We start from the raw sequence: 20,535 nt of genomic DNA, 5'->3' as shown, positions 1-20,535 counted from the left end.
AGGGTCCATGGCTCGGTACGCCGCTGCAGCTCCCCCTTCCAGAAGCCCCACAAGATGACGGACCCACTCTGCGTCTGGGACTTCCATTAATTTACATTGGTGTTCAAAGTCCTGGAAGAATCCCTCAATGTCCTCCTCGCGGAATGGCTTAAAGTCTTTGCGGGACACTCGTGGGGATTCCCTCCTAGAGAATGTTGTGCCTGTGGATTGCTCATGCTGCAGAGTTACCATGTCCCTTTCATGGGCTCTTCTAATGGCCGCCCTCCTATCATCTGCTGTCACATCTGCCCCAAGCAGGGCCAGTTCCTCCTCCACCCACACAAGCCTCCGATCTTTTGGGGTATTTACCTCTAGGGAGATCTCCTCTGTTCCTTCTCGAAGGCTCAGCTGCTCCAGGGCTTCAATCAGCTCCTGTTTGGAGAGTCCCTTGTAGCTGAGGCCCAGCTCCCGAGCCTTGCCTTGGAGAGTCATCATAGTCCAGTTGTGGTATCCTGAGGCTGTGGCCCCACTTGTTGCTTGGTGGTTCTCCATCCCCTGGGCTCTTATCCCAGCGCTGCCAACCAGTTTGTGACGGGGCGATTATCAGAGAACACACGGGGATGGAGTAACTTATAGAAAAGGAGGAGAATTTATTGAATCCAACTGTATGAAGCAGGTAATCCAATGCCAATAGAGTCCACCCATACAGATTTAGCAAGAGTCCACACAGTCTATCAGTCCTCAGGTCCCCATGGAGTTCTTCCTCTTCATCCCACCGGGTGCTGTGCTCACATCAGCTCCTCTTCTCTCCTCATAAATCTTCGGAGTTCTTGGGGCCCCAGGATCTGCCACAGCCGCAGCTCCTGGCTTCTTCACTATCTCACAATCAACTCCCTTCTCTCTTCTAAGTTCTTTTTCTTCTGCCCAGTCTGTTGGGGGTGGGGGTCTGCATAACCTACAGCCCCCTGCTCCACACCTAGTGTCTTCTATAAATTCCCCAGCAGAAGGTGATAAGACTCCATGCTGCCCTGCCCCCTTCCTTCTCCTCCAGACTCCTTGTCTCTGGTTAGGAGTCCACAGCCAGGCACACTGTCACAGGTACAAAATTAGATGGTTGACTTTGGGCCAAAGTAGCCATGTAGCCCCAACCTAACCCCTGAAGTAAATGAATAGTTTTATGAACCCATTAACTTTGTAAATTGCTCATAAATGTCCTTATTTAATTATCTCATCCTATTAATCTCACTGAAACAGACCAGCAAATAGGAAGAAAGTTTGAAAATGAGAGGAAATCACTTTATTTCCACATGTACATCTAGTTATTAAAATTTGCTTGCGGGAATGGGGTGTGACAGGTTGATGTGTCAGTACTGCAAGGCACAACTGTTCAGAATTGTTCAAAGTCAAGTCCTTAATCTAGTCTAGTAACAACACAAGATTATTTGTTGTCATTTGGAAATTTGTAAGTAAGAGATTAGTGAGATAGTTTGTAATTCTGATTCCTACATGTAGGCCAAAGCCTATAATAAATAGTCTGTCGAGAGTCTCCAAGAAAAACAATCAATCCGATTAAAAGCAAGCGAGGGCCAAAAACTTTGAAATCTTATGTTTTTAACTCAACCAATAAAGGAACCCTGTGTAATAGCAACATAAAATCCAAGCAACCTCTTTCATTAAATTAAAGTATAACAGTACAGAATATGTTTTAAATGATGAGATAGCTTAAGGTGGTATTTCTATCTGAGTTTGTTATCCTTTATCCAAAGGAGTTTAAGAACCAAAGTATTCAGCAGTTCTATAGAGAATTAATGGAGAGCAGGCAGCTGTGGCAGGGCAGGCTTACTGAGCACTCCATTCATTGTGGGGCAATTGCATTATTGTATGTTGAGGGACCATTGTACTTTTTTATACAGAAATCATGATATGTAAGAAATACTGATTCATATGAAAAATTCCATTGTGGATAGAACTGTTATTTGGTTGCAGTAAAGTTGCAAGTTGGACTAACAGTTTGAGGAATTAAACTGCTTGACTTTACTACTTGAACCACTTAGATGGGCAATTGCAGAATTAATGTACCATAGGCACAAGACTTACACAAAATTTGGGCTCCCCACTCTGTACCTATGGTAGCAGTAGAGTGGACTTTACATTATGGGATAAATAATGTTATATTTAAAGTGTACCTGTAACGTTTTATGTAAAATGACTACTATGCAGCACTGTGCACAACTGTCATGTTTCTAAATGACTTCCATCTTGATTTTGGCGCTACTTACCCAGTGCCATAGTATCATGTTACTATGAATCTCGCGCTGGAGACCTACAGGTCTTTTCCTTCTCTTTCTCCTCTTTCTTCTCTTTCTTTTTATACTTATTTTTAATACTTGCCACTTGCATTTCAGGGTTGCTAAAGCAATGAAAGTTCCTGTTTATGAAACTCCAACTGGCTGGAAATATTTTGCAAACTTAATGGATTCTGGGCGCTGTTCATTGTGTGGAGAAGAAAGTTTTGGGACAGGTAATCGATATGATTCTATTATTATCTAGATGTTAATATTCTATGCTTACTGTAGGATGGTACTTTACATTCCTGTAAAGAGAGGCACATACTATGATACATATATAGACAGATATACAGCAACTAAATTTACTATATTTACTAACACAATATCATTCTGTGTTATAACAGTTATATTGTGTTGAAGGGCACAGTAATTACAATAGTTAAAGGACAACTCTGGCGGGACTTAAAAAAAAACAACAACACAGAAACACACACAGTTCATACTCACCATCCCTCCGGTGACGATTGGCACTTGAATCTTCCGCCGCCAGCGACTCCGTCACCTCCGGCCGGCGTCTTCGGATTTCCCTCACTTCCGGGTCCGTGTGAAGTAATTGGAAGAGAAAAAGGCTGCCTGTGGGCATGCGCACCAGCATCCTTTTCATTGGCTGGAGTGCATCACATGGCTTCCAGCAAGCTCAGCCAATCAGGGCTGAACAAGCTGGAAGCCATGTGATGCGGTCCAGCTAATGAAAAGGATGCTGGTGCGCAAGTGCACCAGCAGCCTTTTTATGTCCCATTCACTTTATCAGAAGATGCTGAGGAGGGTAAAGACCTGGCCCGCCCCCTGCTATGACAACGTTGTCACAAAATGGCGCCCGGGAGAAGAGGACGGGGTCGGCTGTAATCAGGTATGTATACTTTATTTAAATTCCGGGGGTGGGGGTCGGGGGTTAAAAAGGGGGGAATCGGGCCAGACCGTTAATTTACACACATTACAACATTAAATAATTTTGTAATGTGTGTTAAATAAGCTAAAAAAGCTAAAAACGCCGGAGTTGTCCTTTAAAGAGCAACACAAAGTAACACCCTCAAAATATATGACATGACAATGAAACCTAGAGAAGTGATCTATGCTTCTTTGGAGAAAAATTACCGAAAAGGCTTGTATGGGAATTTAATGACATTTCTTGATGACATTTTTTCTTGGCAAGAAGTGCCTTATTGCAACCAGTGATTGGCTAAACTGGAAAGTTTCTGCCAAGACGACAACAAGTCATCAGAAATAAGGGTGGATCGGTAGGGGCCAAGTACTGGGATCACTGGTGCAGCAACTGCGGGGGAGATTTAGAGGCGAGTTTAGATTGTTTTTAATTTGTCTCTTGCTGCCATTTATGCAAGTCCCAGGAATCCCCTGTTATTGCAGAGCTGTAGGTAGGCTCTCAAACCTTGCAGACTGACTCAGTTACCTGTGAGAATCACATTATAGTTAACATTAATTTTACCTTTGTGGCAGAGCCAGCTGGGGAGAGAGAAAAACAGACACACAGATTGGTGTAATATGAAAAGTCTGTTTATTTGTAAGAAAGTTGTCCTAGTTTTTTCCATAGGCCACAATTAGGGCTGTATTACATGGCCCAAAAAGCAGTGTAAGCAAGCACTGATCTACTAGATTGGTGCTTGCTTACTGAGCCTTTTAGATGGCTCAACAATTTTGTAGCAAGGTCTGCACAGAAATTGTTAGTGATGTCCATGCAGCCCTTACTTTCACATAGAAAATAATAAGATTATACTTATCCGTGCTCCCCTGGTGTCCTGATGCCTTTTCCCTGTGTTTTTTTGTTACAACAGCCCTTAAGGGTAGGTTCACATACACCGCATTGCAGAGGATTTTCAGCTGCGGATCCTCAGCAGATTTGATCTAAATAACTGAACACAGCATCAAATCTGCACCATCAAATCTACTGCAGATCTGCTGCGGATCCTGTATGTGTAAATGCACCCTAAAACCATTTTTTTTTTTTGTTACCACAGCCCTTAAAACCATTGTATGTTTTATGAAATCCTTGGTACAGTACAGCCCTATAGTATCTAAGAATACTACCTTAGGCTATGTTCACACAGCGTAAAAGTACGCAACAACGGCCGTACTTTGTACGAAAAGACACGCTGTATGTTCTTCTATGGGATCCCGGCAGGAGCATATACACATATTAAACGCGCCGGCCGGGATCCCAAGCGGCGCCGCAAACAACTGACATGTCACTTTTCTGCGGCCACTATTCATTAAATAGCGGCCGTAGAAAACTATGTCAGTGCACACTATGGAGCGAGCGGCTCCGGCCATGCGCTGATGCGCCTGCATCAGAAATCTACGGCCATAAATATTATCTGGCTGGTACTGCAGTACTGGCCGGGATGATCTTTGCCGAGACCGGCCCCTCCGTGACCCGGCCAGGTCACGGAACGGCCGGTACGATACGCAATGTGAACATGGCCTGATGGTTGTACACAATTTACAGGTTGTATGCAGCCGTAATATGGCCATAGCCTAAGCTGTAGAATGTTAAAACCAAGCTCTTTTTTTGCTTCTCATTAAACATAACTTCTCAGCTCTTACATGAAAAGATATCAAATCTTTCCCTTTTGTGGAAAGCTGACGGAAAGGCCAATATAAACATTCACTGTAAATAAAACCATGTGTTGAATATGAAGGGAAAAAGAGACAGTAACTTTTACATTTTACATTTTGAGTGTGGTATTTCTATGTTCGTGCTTTTAACCCTCATCCCATCTAGTTAAGAATAAACTAGTTAAAAAAAAATAGTAACTTTATAGTCATAAACATAAATATCTGCACTTTAAATGTTAATGTGACTCAACCGCATGCCGATGAAACAAGGAATAGAATTTTTTTTATAGTATGACATTTTTGCTCTGGTCTGTAAATTAAAGCAATTCTTCTGCTATAAAAGGCCAGACAGTCTTGAAACAATCTTATACAGAGGTTCCCAGAACGTTTTTTTGGCAGCATGTCTTGGAGCTGAATTCATGTTTTCAGAACTCTTCCATTTCTGTAGAAGCACATGGAGAATGTCCGAGATGTACTACTTATGCTGCCTGGTGCCAACTTCAGAGCTGAGAGAGAGGCCTGGGAGCAGTTGGGATTTCATCTCTCAGTCTCCTCATCTCATACAGTTGTGTCTCTGCATTCCAGAAATGGTTGGGTTTTAAATTATTTGACCATGTTGCTTGCACATATTCCATTGAGGTCATCAATTTAGGAACTGACAATCCGCCACTTTCCAGTATGACTGCACTAAAATGGCGTTGAAAGTTCTTTCCTTAGATCTGACTGCATTGTGATTCTGTAAAAGTACAGCTCCCAGAAAAGCCTGACAAATGATCCACATAAGCCATCATCCACATTAAGCAGAAAATACAGTATAATGGTGCGTTCACACCTACAGGATCTGCAGCAGATTTTCTGCAGCAGATTTCATTTAAATAACTGAACACAGCATCAAATCTGCTGCAGATCTGCTGCAGATCCTGTAGGTGTGAACGCACCCTAAGGCAAAATAATTTTAGTCCTTAGACCAGTCAAGGGCCATTAATTTTAAAATCACTCAAGGACCATATACTACATGGCCGCCACTTTCAGTGTTATAATGTGCGCGGCAGTGACATAGTGTGGGTTGTCAGCACCCGGGGCAAGGCAAAGTATTGTTCCCATGATGCCCCTAGTATTGTAGGTAACTCCCAATGATGCCGCTGATATTAAAGTTATTCCCAAGGATGCCCCTAGTATTGAAGTAACCCCCCTCAAGATTTCCCCTGGTATTGTAGTTAACCCTAATGATGCCCCTGATATTGTAGGCAACCCCCTGATGCCCCTAGTATTGTAGTTAACCCCCTAATATTCCCCATAGCACTGTAGTTAACCCCAATAATGTTCCTAGTATTGTAGTTAAACCCCAGTGATGCCGCTGATATTGAAGTTATTCCCTAGGATGCGCCTAGTTTTGTAGTAACCCCCCCAAGATTTTTGAATATGACCTTTTGCACAGTTACAAATGTTTTATGTTAGATGAATAACAAAATGGCTGCAGTGGACATGTCCTGTACAGTATAATTAATGTCTTGATAGCATTTGATTGGTGGATGCCTGTGATAAATGCTCCCTCATTTTCTAGATTGAAGAGACACCATTGCTCGCATGATCTAAATGTAAAAAACTAAAAAAAAGAGAAAAAACTAGAAAAAATGTTAAAATGTTTGATTTGTCTGTCTGGGTGTTAAGACCCCTACCATCACTATATAGAGCTACTCTCTTCACTGGATCACTGTGATTCCCTCCATGCTGCATGAGATGGGCTCCATAGACTAAGGGCCGTATTACACAGGATGATTATCGTTCCAAAAATCGGTAAATCATTCGGATTTGAACGATAGTTGTTTAATGTAATAGCAGACAACGATTAAACGACCAACGAGAAATCGTTGGTCGTTTGATAGAATTTGGACCTTTTTTTATCATTGATTGTTCGCGAATCGTATGCATGGAATAAGACGTCGTTCGCAGTAGCGACAAATGCTATGACGACGACAAGAAGACCGCGAGAAGAATCATAAGTCACGATTATTGCTCCATGTAATTGGGTGAACAGTTTCAGGTCGCTCGCAATAGTTTGAGTTTGTTTATCGTTAATCGTTGAGCGTTGAAAAATCGCTTCGTGTAATAGTACCCTTACAATAAAGCCCATTTCCTGTAGTTTGGTGGTAAAGGCAACAAACTGGGTAGTTGAGTGTTTAGCCGAGAACTTCTTTTATTAATATTTATTCACTGGTTGGGGTCTGAACACCCAGACCCCGACCGATCAAAACTTTTGACTTCCCTTTCAGACAGTGGCAGTGCCCACTGAAAGTTCACTTTAAATTGACACTCCAGGCAGGGCCTCTTTTGGAATATGCCCGGGAAAGGGCTGTTTGAAAATAATAAAGCACACTTACCTCCCTGGCCCCTGTACCACTGTCGGTATCTTACCAATCCGTCCGCTGTGTGGCTGCTTTCAGGACCTGATGTTGCCAATCAGGAACTGAGGCAGGACACCTAGCTGAGGGGCCTACAATGCCAGAGCCTCAGAACCCAGAAGCGGACAAACAGCGAGATGGATTGGCATCGCGAGAGCCAAGGAGGTAAGTGTACTTTATTATTTTTAAACAATCCATTTCTGGGCATAACACAAAAAAGGCCCCCATCTGGGGAATGATATGGGTTAATACAAAATGCTTCTCTGGAGAACCTCTCTAACAATCTCAAAATTGTCAGATTTTGGCAATATTTTACTCATAGGTTATCTAGTGCTTACAGGGGATATACTGAAACAGTATTTCCATTTAAAAACATGTCCCTGTTTAGTTAAATACTTTTATATAGAATGAAAAAAATAGTTACAATTACATTTTTCTTGTAGGTTCAGATCATCTCAGAGAAAAGGATGGAATTTGGGCTGTTCTCGTCTGGCTTTCAATCATGGCTGCACGTAAGCAAGGAGTAGAAGAGATTGTGCAAGATCACTGGACAAGGTTTGGACGCCACTATTACTGCAGGTAAGTGTTAACTAATACCAAGTTCTCTATTGTTTTTACAAACATGAATAAATACAATGTAGTTGGCATATGGAGACATCCCGTAATCTACTTTTTTTTACAGGCTTCATGGGTTTTAAAAGATCAAACCTAGCTTTATTTAAGGGCCTATTACACTGAACGATTATCGGCCGTATACGATAATCGCCCCTGATCTGCTGTCACCACACCGCGGAATAGGAGCGGCGGCAGCAGACCGCCACTGTCTCCTATAGGCTGCTTGGATGATCTAGCGATCACCCAGGCAGCCCCCCGCGGCCTCCCCTGCACTTACCCGTTCGCTGCAGCCGCATGCATTAGCGGCGGCAGCGAGCGGGGAACGAGGAGCAAACGAGCGCTGATATTGCTTGTTTGCTCCTCTATGTCACCCCATGTAAAAGGGGCTTTAGTCCATAATAAACAATGGCAGCAAAATTGTTCAGCATATAACACTTGCAATAAAATAGAAAAATAAATAGCGTCCTATCTGGGTTCTAACCACACCTTAAAAGATTTCTTCACTAGACATAAGTGCAAGGGATAGATGTGATGTTGCATGGTTATGATTATGATAAAGTGGTTATGCTTTTGAGACAACACCAAAGTGAAAGTAGAACGTTCGATAAACCTTTTAGGAATCTGGATGAGAAGTGGAGACATACACAACCCTTGTGTCTTTTTAAAAGTTTTCCTATTTACCAATTGTTTCTTGAACTACATAGGGACTAGATTATTATAATTATATTTTCAGCGTAAAGTAAGGAGGAAGGCACAAATGGTATCCAGCTTACAAACAGTTACTGAATAAAGAAGCTCAGTGTGATTTTCAGTGAGCTTACATGGTACTTCTACTAATAACAAAAGAGAGGCTACTGTGATATATCAGAACTCAGCTCTTCCTTTTTTAGTTTCCTTCTGTGCAAAAAGGTAAACACCAGGTAATAAGGGAAACAACTCAGAGAAGACTCAGGGATTGCAGTTCTCTTGATAAACAGTCAGACTCTTAGGCTACGTTCACACGGAGCAAAAGTGGCGGAATTCCGTGGAGGCTCGCGCGGCTCCCTCTCTGCGCTGAAGAATAAACATGTTCATTCTTCAGCGCGGGGAAAGAGGGCGCGTGAGCCTCCCATAGACTGTCATTATGACAGGGAGGATGACGGCATTCGGCCACTTTTGCTCCGTGTGCACAGAGCCTTTAGGCCCGATTCAGCAGATTATTGCTCTGTCTAACAAAGATGACAATCAGCCTAAGAAATGATCATTGGCTGATTGTTGCCTTTCAACATATTGAATGTGTAAAAAAAAAAATAAACGTTATACATACCTTTCCCCGGTGTTCTTTTAGCTTGTGCCCTCTGCAGACGCAGCTGGAACTTCTGAGCCAGTCTCTGCAGTGACAGGCCACTCAGCCAATCACTGGGCATGGCACTGTCCTGTCTTGGTCAATGCCTAAGCTGCCTGTCACTTCAGAGACAGGCTCAGAAGTTTCAACGGCTGCCAGCAGAAGCAAGAAGAACACTGGGGAGCGTGGACAGGTATGTATAAAGTTTATTATTTAACACTTAATTCAAGGGCTGCATGGACATCACTAACAATGATTATCAAGCTGTGTGATAGGTTCAGATCGGCGCTTGCTTATCTAGAATATCAGGCCATGTAATAGGGCCCTTAGTGATCATGCATTTATCTGACGGAGAGGTGACAGATGTTTCGGGCTGACTGCTTCATGTGACAGTACTACTGTGCATGACAGCTGAATTAGTAGTTCTGAGATAAAAGGATTTTGATACGTAATTAGAGCTGTCACTATCTTATTGCGTACCTTAGTGGAACATTTGTAGTCTCTTATTTTACTTAGTTTTAAATAAAAAAAACACCTTTGCTGTAAACACTATAATGGTCTCCAAATCTTATAGTATATAGTGGCTAAAAATCATGACGTTCTTCTATAAACCTTCAAATAGCAAGAACTTCAAATTCAGTCTAATGGAGAACACAAACAAAATTCTCGAATATTTTTGGTAATCCTATGATCTGAATAGTGTTTGTAGAACTGTGACTAATCTACTTATCTGAAAAATGTGCCACATGTATAACTAATTGATACTATTAGGGGCATTAAGGGCTTTATGGTGGTATAAAAATATGATCTCGCAATTACTCATATTAATAATGAGAGAGCCTGCGTCAGACATATCTGTCACTGTATGATGTAGAGCGGATACCATATTATTGTTCAAGTGCTTTCTATAGGTTGATCCTTATTTCTTTTATCACTTCCTACGATATGTCTACTAAATTAGCATATGCATTTTTTGTCCTTATCTAGAATTTATTTTTTTCCTTTACAGATTTGACTATGATGGTCTTGAACCCAGGACAGCTTTCTTCATAATGAAAGATATAGAGTCTACAATAACAGAGAAGGCGTTTACTAGTCAGCAGTTTGCAGTTGGAAGCCATATGTATAGTGTGGAGAAAACAGATAGTTTTGAATATGTGGACCCTGTAGATGGAACTGTGACAAAGAAACAGGTAGGACCATGAACACAGCGTATTGTCTTTAAAACAAAGTAAAATTACATTCACATTATTTGTTGCATTTGCACATATATATTCTGAGAATAATCTCTAGGGCAAAAAAATAGATTTAGAATGTTTATAGGTTTAGAAAAACATGGCAGCTACCTTTCCGAAATATCACCTCTCTTGTGCTCAATTTGGCTGTGGTTTCGAAGCTGAACTATAAAACCACACCCAACCTGAGGACAGGGGTGCTGATGTTTTTTGCCAGCAAGTATCTATGTTTTTTTCCAATCCTGAATAACCCCTTTAAAACACAACTTGTTAGTCTGCTGGACCCATCAATCATCCAGCCTACAGCTCAGGGGCCGCAGTTTTCCAAGAAAGAAAGGCAATCCGATAATATCCAAAAATATCCAAATAATATCCATAAATAATATGATCTTGGTGAGCTAATACAAACTTGAAGAGTCTACATTTTGGTTGCTATTGCATCTCCTTCCTTGATTCTTATTTGGTACCAATTGATAAGATTGTTGGCCCACTGGCATGTATCCTAACATCCTAAGCCTAATAAAGCCTAATAAAGTGTTGAAAAATTATCTTGAACAAGTTCCTAGAATATTCCATCATTGTGTGATAACTGATGGTTAGAATGGCCTGTGGTTGGTGGGATGTAGTCTCTTTGCATTGTTACTGTACTTTGTCTATCCAGGCTATTCCACTGGTATTGCAGCTCCTATAGCCCTATAGCCCTTTTCAGACAGACTATTTAGGAGGGAGAGTTCATTGTGGTCCAATTCTCTCTAAGGGTCCTATTTCACAGGCTAGATCGGCGCTCGTTTACTGGGCCTATTCCACGGCCCCATGATCGTTGAGCGAGGGCTGCAGGGACATTGTTAACGATGTCCTTGCAGCCCTTGCGGCATACATTACCTGGCAGGGCCCCGGGTCCCACGGCGCATCAGCAGCTCCGGAGCAACCGGACTGAGCTGTCAGACAGCTCAGCCAATCACTGGGCGTGGCGGTCCTGGTCTGTGATTGGCTAAGTCAGGCCGCTCCAGACTGAGTCAGGCCGCTCCAGAGCTGCTGACACTGTGCCGCGGGACCCAGGGAGGAAGACGGAGAGGAAGAGAAGCCCTGCCAGGTAATGTATACTGCGCTCTTTAAATCGTCTGTCGCCCGCCACGCATCGCTATTCCACCCTAGCGATGCGCGGTGGGGGACTGATGATTTTAGGTCTGGCCCTATTCGGCCGATTATCGCTCCTGTAGAATAGGCCCCTAAGTGTACAGTGTTGGTGGTTAAATACTGGGGTCATCTATAGCCCTATAGCCCTCTTCAGACTGACTATTTAGGAGGGAGAGTTCACTATGGTTCAATACTCTCTAAGTGTACCAGTGTTGGTGGTTAAATACTGGGGTCATCTGTGACTGGAACTATGTCTTGGCACTATAAAGACTTTTGGGGGAACCCAGCAGGCACTCAGGGGGCTTTATGGGGAACAATGGTGCTGATATGGTTGCCTGCTGCACAGTATAGCTCTGATGTTTAGCACCTTAAAGCCACTAGCCGTGGCTGCGGTGCTGGCTTTTCAGCGGGGGAATGACAGGAGAGGGATGGCAACTAACCGGTCTCTTAGATCTTGCTGATTGGTTCCCTTTAAGCAAGTTTCTATCTAAGGCAGGTATACACATTTCTTCATTTCAGTAGGTTTGGCCTAATTTATTGAATAGATCATCTAAGACCATGATTACTTGGTAAGAATTATACTAGGCAGATAATGCAGCATATTTAGGATCTAACAGCAGTAAATGGTTTCCACATGCCAGTCAAGCCCATATTTTATCAAAGAATCCTAAGGTGTCTGCTCATGATGTATTCTCAGCTGTGCTCTTCAAGCCTTCCATCCTTTTAAAAATATATCAGCTGTCACAACTCCTGTGTGCTGTCTGTCTGTGTGTGGGTAGAGATATAAATACTTTAATTGTCCTTGAGCTCATGTCACTATTAAACCTATCCTGTAGTTTATAACTTCCTTTAAAGGGGTTGATCACCAATTTTTATTTCTTTCAAATCAACTGGTACTTATCAGCTGCTGTATGCCCTGTAGGAAGTGGGGTATTCTCTCCAGTCTGACACCGTGCTCTCTGCTGCCACCACTGTCCATGTAAGGAACTGTCCAGAGCAGTAGCAAATCCCTATAGAAAACCTCTCCTACTCTCCTGGCTGGAAAGAATGCCACTTCCTGTAGGATATACAGCAGTTGATAGGTACTGGAAGACTTGATATTTTTTAATAGAAGTACATTACAAATCTCTGAACCAGTTGATTTTAAAAAATAAAATACATTAAAAAAAAAAAGGTAAACTACCCCTTTAACATAAAATCCTGTATATTACTGAGTAATGTAACAGGCTGAATAGACTGTATTTCCTGGCTGGGCATATGAGACGACCCCTGACTTTTAAGAAGATTTTCAGGGGCTCGCCAGAAAATGTTAACCCTTGCCTGACCACAGCCATGAAGCCCTGCTGCGGTCAGGCACGGGTTAACTGCAGTTAAAGGGAAAAAAAAAAAGAAACAATATTAAACTCATCTGTGACCCGTTCCCGGCAGCCACGCGTCTCCCGTCCCGTTCCCGGCACAGGCAGTTTGATGCACACTTTCTGCGCTGGAGGTCCCCGAAGGTCTCCTGGGCAGCTGAGCGTCTCTTGGGAGAAGCTCAGAGACGTTTGGCTCCCAGGAGAGCTTCGGGAGAATGACAGAGGCTTCGAGGACTTCCAGAGCCTCTGTCATTCTCCCGAAGCTCTCCTGGCAGTCGAGCGTCTCCGAGCTTCTCCGATGAGACACTCGGCTGCCGGGGAGAGCTTCGGGGACCTCTGGCACAAGCAGTATCTTTGCATCACACTGCCTGCGCTGGAAACAGGACTGGAGACGCGCGGCTGTCGGGAACGGGTCACAGGTGAGCTATTTGCTTTTTTTTTTATTGTGGTTGCTGCATATGGTGAGGATGTGGCCATTTTTGAGTTCCCCCACCGTATGCAGCGACCATACCCGGCGTATAAGACTACCCCCGACTTCTGAGAAAATTTTCTGGTGTTAAAAAGTCGGAAAATACGTTTTTTATATGGCAAAAGTGTTGTAGACCTGTCCTGTTGTAATTTTGCTTACATGACTCAAGGTAGAGTCTTATTACAGAGAAAGGGCAATTGATGGAAATTTATGCCTAGGGTAACATCCTTTAAAACTAATTACTTGCCTATAATAACTCTGATCTTCCCTACAGTGATTTCCACGTAACTGTGCATGTAGTGGTATGCTTTTATGCATCATATGTATGTGGCTTATATTACAATCCTTAAAATAAATTAAGGGGAAAATATTAAGTTGAAAGTACTACATTTCATTCCTGACATACAAATTCCATCTGTGCAATATTACTGCATTTATGTATTGTTTAGCAATGATGGATTACCAGAATTAAAAGGCAAGCAAAGTGGTCATGGAAACAAAGTATGGGGCAGTAAACATACCTAGTAAATGTATTACTATTTTTAATCCTTTTATACATTACGTAATATGCTTTACATGCGCTGATAAGTCGGAGGAAGAAAATAACTGCCCTGGGAATGTTTCTAAACTGGTTATTATTTTTGATGACCCTTTTGTTTTTGACGTCACAAAGTAAGCTGTTTTACGTGTTTTGTACCAGTGAACATGACTAGAATATGGACCTGAACTGGTGATCCCCCCCATAAACATATGCACAAAGATTTCCTGGTGTATATGCTTTATTAAATTGGAAATTATACAAATGTTCTGTGTTGCTTTTTTAAGGATCTGTAGGTGTCTACTTTTTTCTTTGTGTTAAAATGTAATAACAATTGTGTTTTGTACATGGGAGTGCATTGATTTAATTATAAGACTCCCAGCAACTTTGAGACAAAGAATTTCCACAAAGTGATGTGCCAAGAAAAACAGCTGTTGCCAAGATATAATGAAACATACACCAATAGTCTTTCCGAAGTATTTAGAACTTCACATCACAGGCAACATTCCATGATATTTAAAAAAAAAAAAAGCAGAAAGTACTATGCTTCAAAAATGTACAGAAAGCACTGCCATGTTCAAACTTTAAATATAAGTAGGTTAATAATTGAACATTCACTGAACAAACAATCATCTGGTTACTGACACACCTTACACTTTTCATTTCATATTGGTTGTTACAATTTTATACCATACTGTACTTGTTCAAGGATCCTGGGCTAAGGATGAATGAACATTCTCTGGGAACACTCTTTTGTTATGTAATAGCTTACTACGCCATACATAGTCAAGGACTAGAATAGTGGGTTTTAACTGGGGAGTCATGAGAACCCACCAGAGGTGCCATAGTATTCCGGTGCCCATGATGGCATCAGAACTAGCTAGAATGCCTGTGGTTTAGCACCACCACAGGAGTCCTTGTGAGACCTCTACTTTGATCTCTTCTCGGCCACAGGCAGCATTATGCGGCCATTAGATGCTACTGAGGTTCCTAAATGTAGTTGCAAACCATCACTGGGGATTCCTACCTACATGGGGGTTTAACTATCTTCATGGGGGTCCTACACACTGAGGGATAAAGTACATACTGGGGAATGCTACCTTGAGGGAGCAAACCTACAGGGGGGTCTTACATACAGGGGGGGCCTACCATATAGAGGTCCTATCTACAAAGCAAAAAACACCTGCAGGGGGTCCTACTTACAGGAGGTAGAATACCTCCAAGGGGGTCCTACCTACATTGGGTAAACAAACCAAAAGGCAGTAGGTGGTCAGCACTCAGGTTCGATCCCTTTGGTATAGCTGATGGTGTTTTTTCTGGATGTATGCCACTCTAAGAGCACGTGAGAGTTATCCCTGGACCCAAGGGTAACCAAATGTAAGGAGGCACACAAACAATTCTCTCCAACTCACTAAAATTCAATTCTTTATTTTGCAATTAAAAAGCCGACGCGTTTCGGGCTTACTCGTCCTTAATCATGGCTCATTTCTGCTGGGTCATATAAGATTCTACAGATGAGAGGCCGTCACCTATCTAAGGGCCCTTTTACACAGAAAGATTATCTGACAGATTATCTGCCAAAGATTTGAAGCCAAAGCCAGGAATGGACTATAAACAGAGATCAGGTAATAAAGGAAAGCCTGAGATTTCCCCTCTTTTCAAATCCAGTCCTGGCTTTGGCTTCAAATCTTTGGCAGATAATCTGTCAGATAATCTTTCTGTGTAAAAGGGCCCTTAGGCTGGAAAACAATCACTTGCCATTACCCACAGTACTAAACATGATGGCAGCGTGTGTGTCCACGTTATTTTGTCTAGGGAAGTTCTACTGATGACATGAGTGGTCTGCTAAAAACTAACTCCTAGGAATGATGTATTTTTCCATGAATATTGGAATCATTACAATCTGTGAATAACTTGTGCATTTGTTGTGGCATACAATTACACATGCTAGCTTCCCTCCTTGATCTTCCTCCTGTCAATGACAAGGACAGATGTCTCCTAACACATTCCAGGATTGCTCATCCCTGTTCAGAGGAATTAGCTAGCACTATACTGCACATCCACACTTTAGGCACTTGTGCTGACCTCGCCCTTTTGTTTAGATAGAATTTTCCTCAGTGGCAGACATTTATACGTTTTCTTTTATCAGGAATGTTAGAGCAGAACATCTTCTAAAAAACACTTGAAATTAAAAAAAAACTTTAAAGTAATGTCTATTTTTTTGGAGCTTTGAAAACGGCACAGCAGTTGGCATCCCACTGTGTTAAGGCCCTATTCCACGGAATGAATGTCGTTCGTATTCGGCCGTTATCGGCCGATACGAATAATAATCGTCCCGTGGAATAGAGTGCAACGATCAGCCGACATCGTTCATGTCGGCTGATCGTTGCAGTCGCTTGTTTTTCAACATGTTGAAAAACAAGCGACTGATACAGCAACGATCTGCTGCCGTCGCTCCGTTGAATAGGAGCATTGGCAGCAGACGCTGCTGTATCCTATGGGCTGCCCGGACGCCGCCCCTCCCGCACTCACCCGCTCGCTGCAGCCGCGATGAATAGCGGCGGAAGCGAGCGGGGAACGAGGAGCAAATGAGCGCTGAGAGCGCTCGTTTGCTCCTCTTAACGACCGGTGGAATAGGGGTATTAAGCATTATCCATCTGATAACTGGGATCAGGCATCAGACTCCAAACCTGAACTTTTAACCCCATAGATGCTCTAGTTAGAGCCCTATTCCACCGGACGATTATCGTTTGCATAATCGTTAATGATTAACGATCTCAAACGACCGCTATTGCGAAAGACCTGAAAAGTTCACTCATTTCCATGGAACGATAATCGATGATCGTAATTGCGATAGTTCTTTCTTCGCTATTTATTCGCTATTGCATTCGTATCTATTGCAAACGACCGAACGATGTCTTATTCAATGCGAACGATTTGCGAACGTTTTGCGAACGAGCAACGATAAAAATAGGTTCAGGTCTTATAAAGCGATCTTATAAACGATTATCGTTTAGATTCGAACGATTTAACGATAATCTGAACGATAATCGTCCGGTGGAAAAGGTCCCTTACTTCTGACTGTGACATCTAAGTGGTTTGACAGAGAAAAGGGCCTTTTTCTGTCCATCCCCCCCACCCCCTGCAAAGCAATTGTCACATGTCAAGGAGTAGGTTGCATAGTAGGTTGCATTCCATTTATTGGTTACAGTATCCTGTGCACTCCCATTGAAGACTTCAGAGCAGTGACAGCGCTGAATGGCAAATGAGTTTAATGTCTTTTATAGGCTTCCTATCCCCCCAACTCCAGTTCCCTACCATATGGTAATTTGAGCATAAAATTAGAAATAAGAAATCTTTATGTTTTATTGTGGGTTTTTTTTTTTGGTTTTTTTTTTTTTGCAGAAATCAATAGTCCAGGATATTTGGGTTTATTAGCCAAATATGCCATTATCTGCATTCAAAAAGCCTTTTCCCAGGTCCCCCCCTCCTTCCTCTTTTCCATGCACTGCATAAAATCAGGAAATTGTGACTTGTTGCATCAGACGTACCCAGTCTGTTCTAGGTAGAGGGGAGGGGGGAGGAGGGAGTTAGTCACAGCAGAAAGCAGATAACAGAGGATTACAGGCATGGAGCTGGGTGAACGCTGTAATCAGAGCTCAGAGAGGTCAGTGGTGACTGCCAGAGGAGATAATGGGTGAGGTATTTGTAGATTAACTCTTTGTTGTCCTGTTTTGGTCTTTTATTTAGCATAGGAGAACAATGAAGGGGGGGGGGGGAGAGCTTCAAATTGCTTTTTCATGATAAAAATGCATTTCTCGGCTAATAAACCCAATTACAAAGTTTTTAAAATCGCCTGGACTATTAATTTCTGCCAAAAAAATTAATGACAGTGACACTTTAATTGTCTTAATTCCTAGGATGTGTTCTTTTGTCAAGATGGCATAATAGGAAATACCCTTAAAAGGAACCTGTCACCCCCTTGCCGGGGTGAAGGCCGCCCAAACCCCTGCTACAGTCCCGGATACTTACCCCATCTTGCCAAGTCCCGCTCCTGGAGACGGTCGCTGGACGGAGATATCCTTGTCGGAAGCCCGGCGCGCGCGCTGCAGAGATGAGTCCAACGCCAATAGAGAATGACAGCTCCATTGATTCCCTATGGGCATCGGACTCATCTATGCAGCACGCGCGCGCTGGGCTTCCGACAAGGATATCTCCATCCCGGTACCGGCTCCAGGAGCGGGGCTTGGCAAGATGGGGTAAGTATCCGGGGCTGCTAGTGTTCCCCTTAAAGTAATGTCAGTCGGCACTGAGTATGTCTTTATGGGGTTTGTTATGGGGAATGTAGTACTGTTTTTTGGCCACAATATGGCTCTGTTTTCCTCCTATACAGCCATCACACTGAAAGACAAAGGGGTTAAATCATGTATAACACTGAAAGTGCATTAGAGGATGATTGCCCGCCAACTCCTTCAGTTTCTCATATTTTAGGTGACTCTGTAACAACCAACCCACCCCACCAAATTGTTAGTGCTATCCGTTTGATGAGAATAAATCCTTACCGGTAAGGATTTATTCTCATCAAACGGACGGTACTAGTGATTTGGTGGGGTGGGTTGGTAAATACAGAGTCACTTTAAAATTACCTGGTTCCTGCTTGGAGAGTTTGGGGGTTCTGAGTAGTTGTGTGTTCCTGAGCAGACCTTGCCTTAGTTACGGCCTGCTAAACCACAAGAGGGGCATCTACCACTAAAAAGGGGACACAGCCTGTCTATGACAATAGGGATTTTTCTTTTTAAGTTGTAAAGTCTACAGGTCTGGACAGAGACAGTTCTACACAGTGATTTGGAGAAGTATAACTAGCCTACGTGCCTCCCAGACTCCTGCCCTGTCCACTTGGGTAAACTCAAGGGAATAGCTCCAGTTGTGCAAACTCGGGACCTGTACTATTACATCTGGCACTCAGTGATCTCTCCATGTAAACTCTTCAATTGGTCAGTGTTATCAGCACTCTGCACATAGAATCAGCCTGAGGCAGACTCTATGACCAGACTGCTGATCAGCCTAAATGAAATTAAGTGTTATACGGTACCTCCTGCAACCAGGGAAAGAAATTGGGACTCCCGCAGTTACACTGTGGGGGTTCCAATCAGTGACAAGAATTAATGGCATGGGGGTAGCACGATTACAGCTGCCTGTCATTAACTTAGAGATTCTTGCTTTCTAGTAAGTGATCTCAGCTTCTGAGTTCGCTTTATCGAGCCCCTGAACATTATGGCGTACCGGTACACCATGATGTGGGAACTCACTGCTTTCCATGACCTACCAATACGTCATATGTCGGGAAAGGGTTAAGTAACCTGGGATTCTGTGCCTGCATATGCTGCATCACCTTCACACTACAAAAGGACACCTGGGATAACCTAATAATAGGCTTGTGTTGGGAACTAGGTAGGGTTTCTACCACTCTGAACCACAACATCAGCCCTTGCTAACAACACCTAGCACCCTTGGTTCACTACTGATGCAGCAATGCGTGGAGGGGCCATTGGTCACTCCTGCTCCTGATTTACCATGATTTATGCCTGCAAGGCGACATACAGTAGATCCCTGAGACTGTCGCAAGACAGGCATGTTACTTCAGATGCTGAGCAGAAGAAAGACAAACCGCTTTGGCCACCTGCTTGCCTGAATAACACAACACAAAATGGTGGAGGTACAGAGCTTCTGTGGGCCCAGAAGTTTAGGCAGGTTTCCTAACTTCTATTGAACCATACTACTTTCTGACACTCCCTTTCTATCACATAATAATTTATACTGGACAACCCTTTATAAAGCTGTGTTCCAGTTTATTGGTGGGAAAACTAGTGCTTATTTCTAGCCCATGTTCTATAGTCATCGTTTCATTATAACTTATTGTTTGAATTGTTAATCAGTGTGGTACACGATTTCTAGGTTGCATTTTATTGTGATGATGCCACACAAAGGCTGGGCTCTATTATGCTGAATTTAGACTCTTGTTTCTTTTTATTTATAGGCTGTATTGTGGTAATATTAAGTTATTTTTATATTTTTATATTGTGCGCTATGGTGATTCACTAGGGTCTGTTTCATTATACAGTTATGTTCCATTTTTATGACTTGGCAATCAATGGTGTCTTCAATTAGAGTCTTTGAAAGTACTTATCCTCATTCTTAGGATGTTTTCTACAGTTATGTTTTTTCTTTTAAATAGATCGGGGGAGGGGGTATTTATTATTCCCTGGTCCAGCGCAAAGTAGCAAAATTGCACAACCCTTCATTTAAAGGGGAACTCCAGGTAGAGGTTAAAAAAAATGAAACTTCTGCAGAAGCATAAAGGATTACTTACCTATCTATTCCATTTTTTTAAACTACCAAAAATCCATTTGTTTTGGGGGGTTTTGTTTCTGCTCTTCCTGATTTATCAGTTGTACAGGTTCCAGAATGCAATGCTTTTCCTCAGCTGTTCATCACAGTCCTCCACCTTGCCTATTCCCCGCCCAAAGCTGTTGCAGAACATCTAGGCTGTGTTCACACATTG

The 20,535-nt window shown here is 42.6% G+C and overlaps 1 protein-coding gene across 1 annotated transcript in view; it reads left to right on the top strand.

The window, feature by feature from the left end:
* The window catches only part of PGM5 (phosphoglucomutase 5), a 111,245-nt gene that overhangs the window by 59,984 nt on the left and 30,726 nt on the right, over window positions 1–20,535 (top strand). Inside the window, exons 7-9 of the mRNA XM_069961876.1 lie at window positions 2,385–2,500; window positions 7,744–7,879; window positions 10,249–10,432. Coding sequence (XP_069817977.1) covers window positions 2,385–2,500; window positions 7,744–7,879; window positions 10,249–10,432 — 436 coding nt within the window. The remainder of the gene's footprint in view (window positions 1–2,384; window positions 2,501–7,743; window positions 7,880–10,248; window positions 10,433–20,535) is intronic.

Source organism: Dendropsophus ebraccatus, chromosome 3, assembly GCF_027789765.1.
Source record: "Dendropsophus ebraccatus isolate aDenEbr1 chromosome 3, aDenEbr1.pat, whole genome shotgun sequence".
NCBI lineage: Eukaryota > Metazoa > Chordata > Amphibia > Anura > Hylidae > Dendropsophus > Dendropsophus ebraccatus.
Note: the sequence above shows the minus strand (reverse complement) of the source record. Positions and strands in the feature narration are given on the sequence as shown.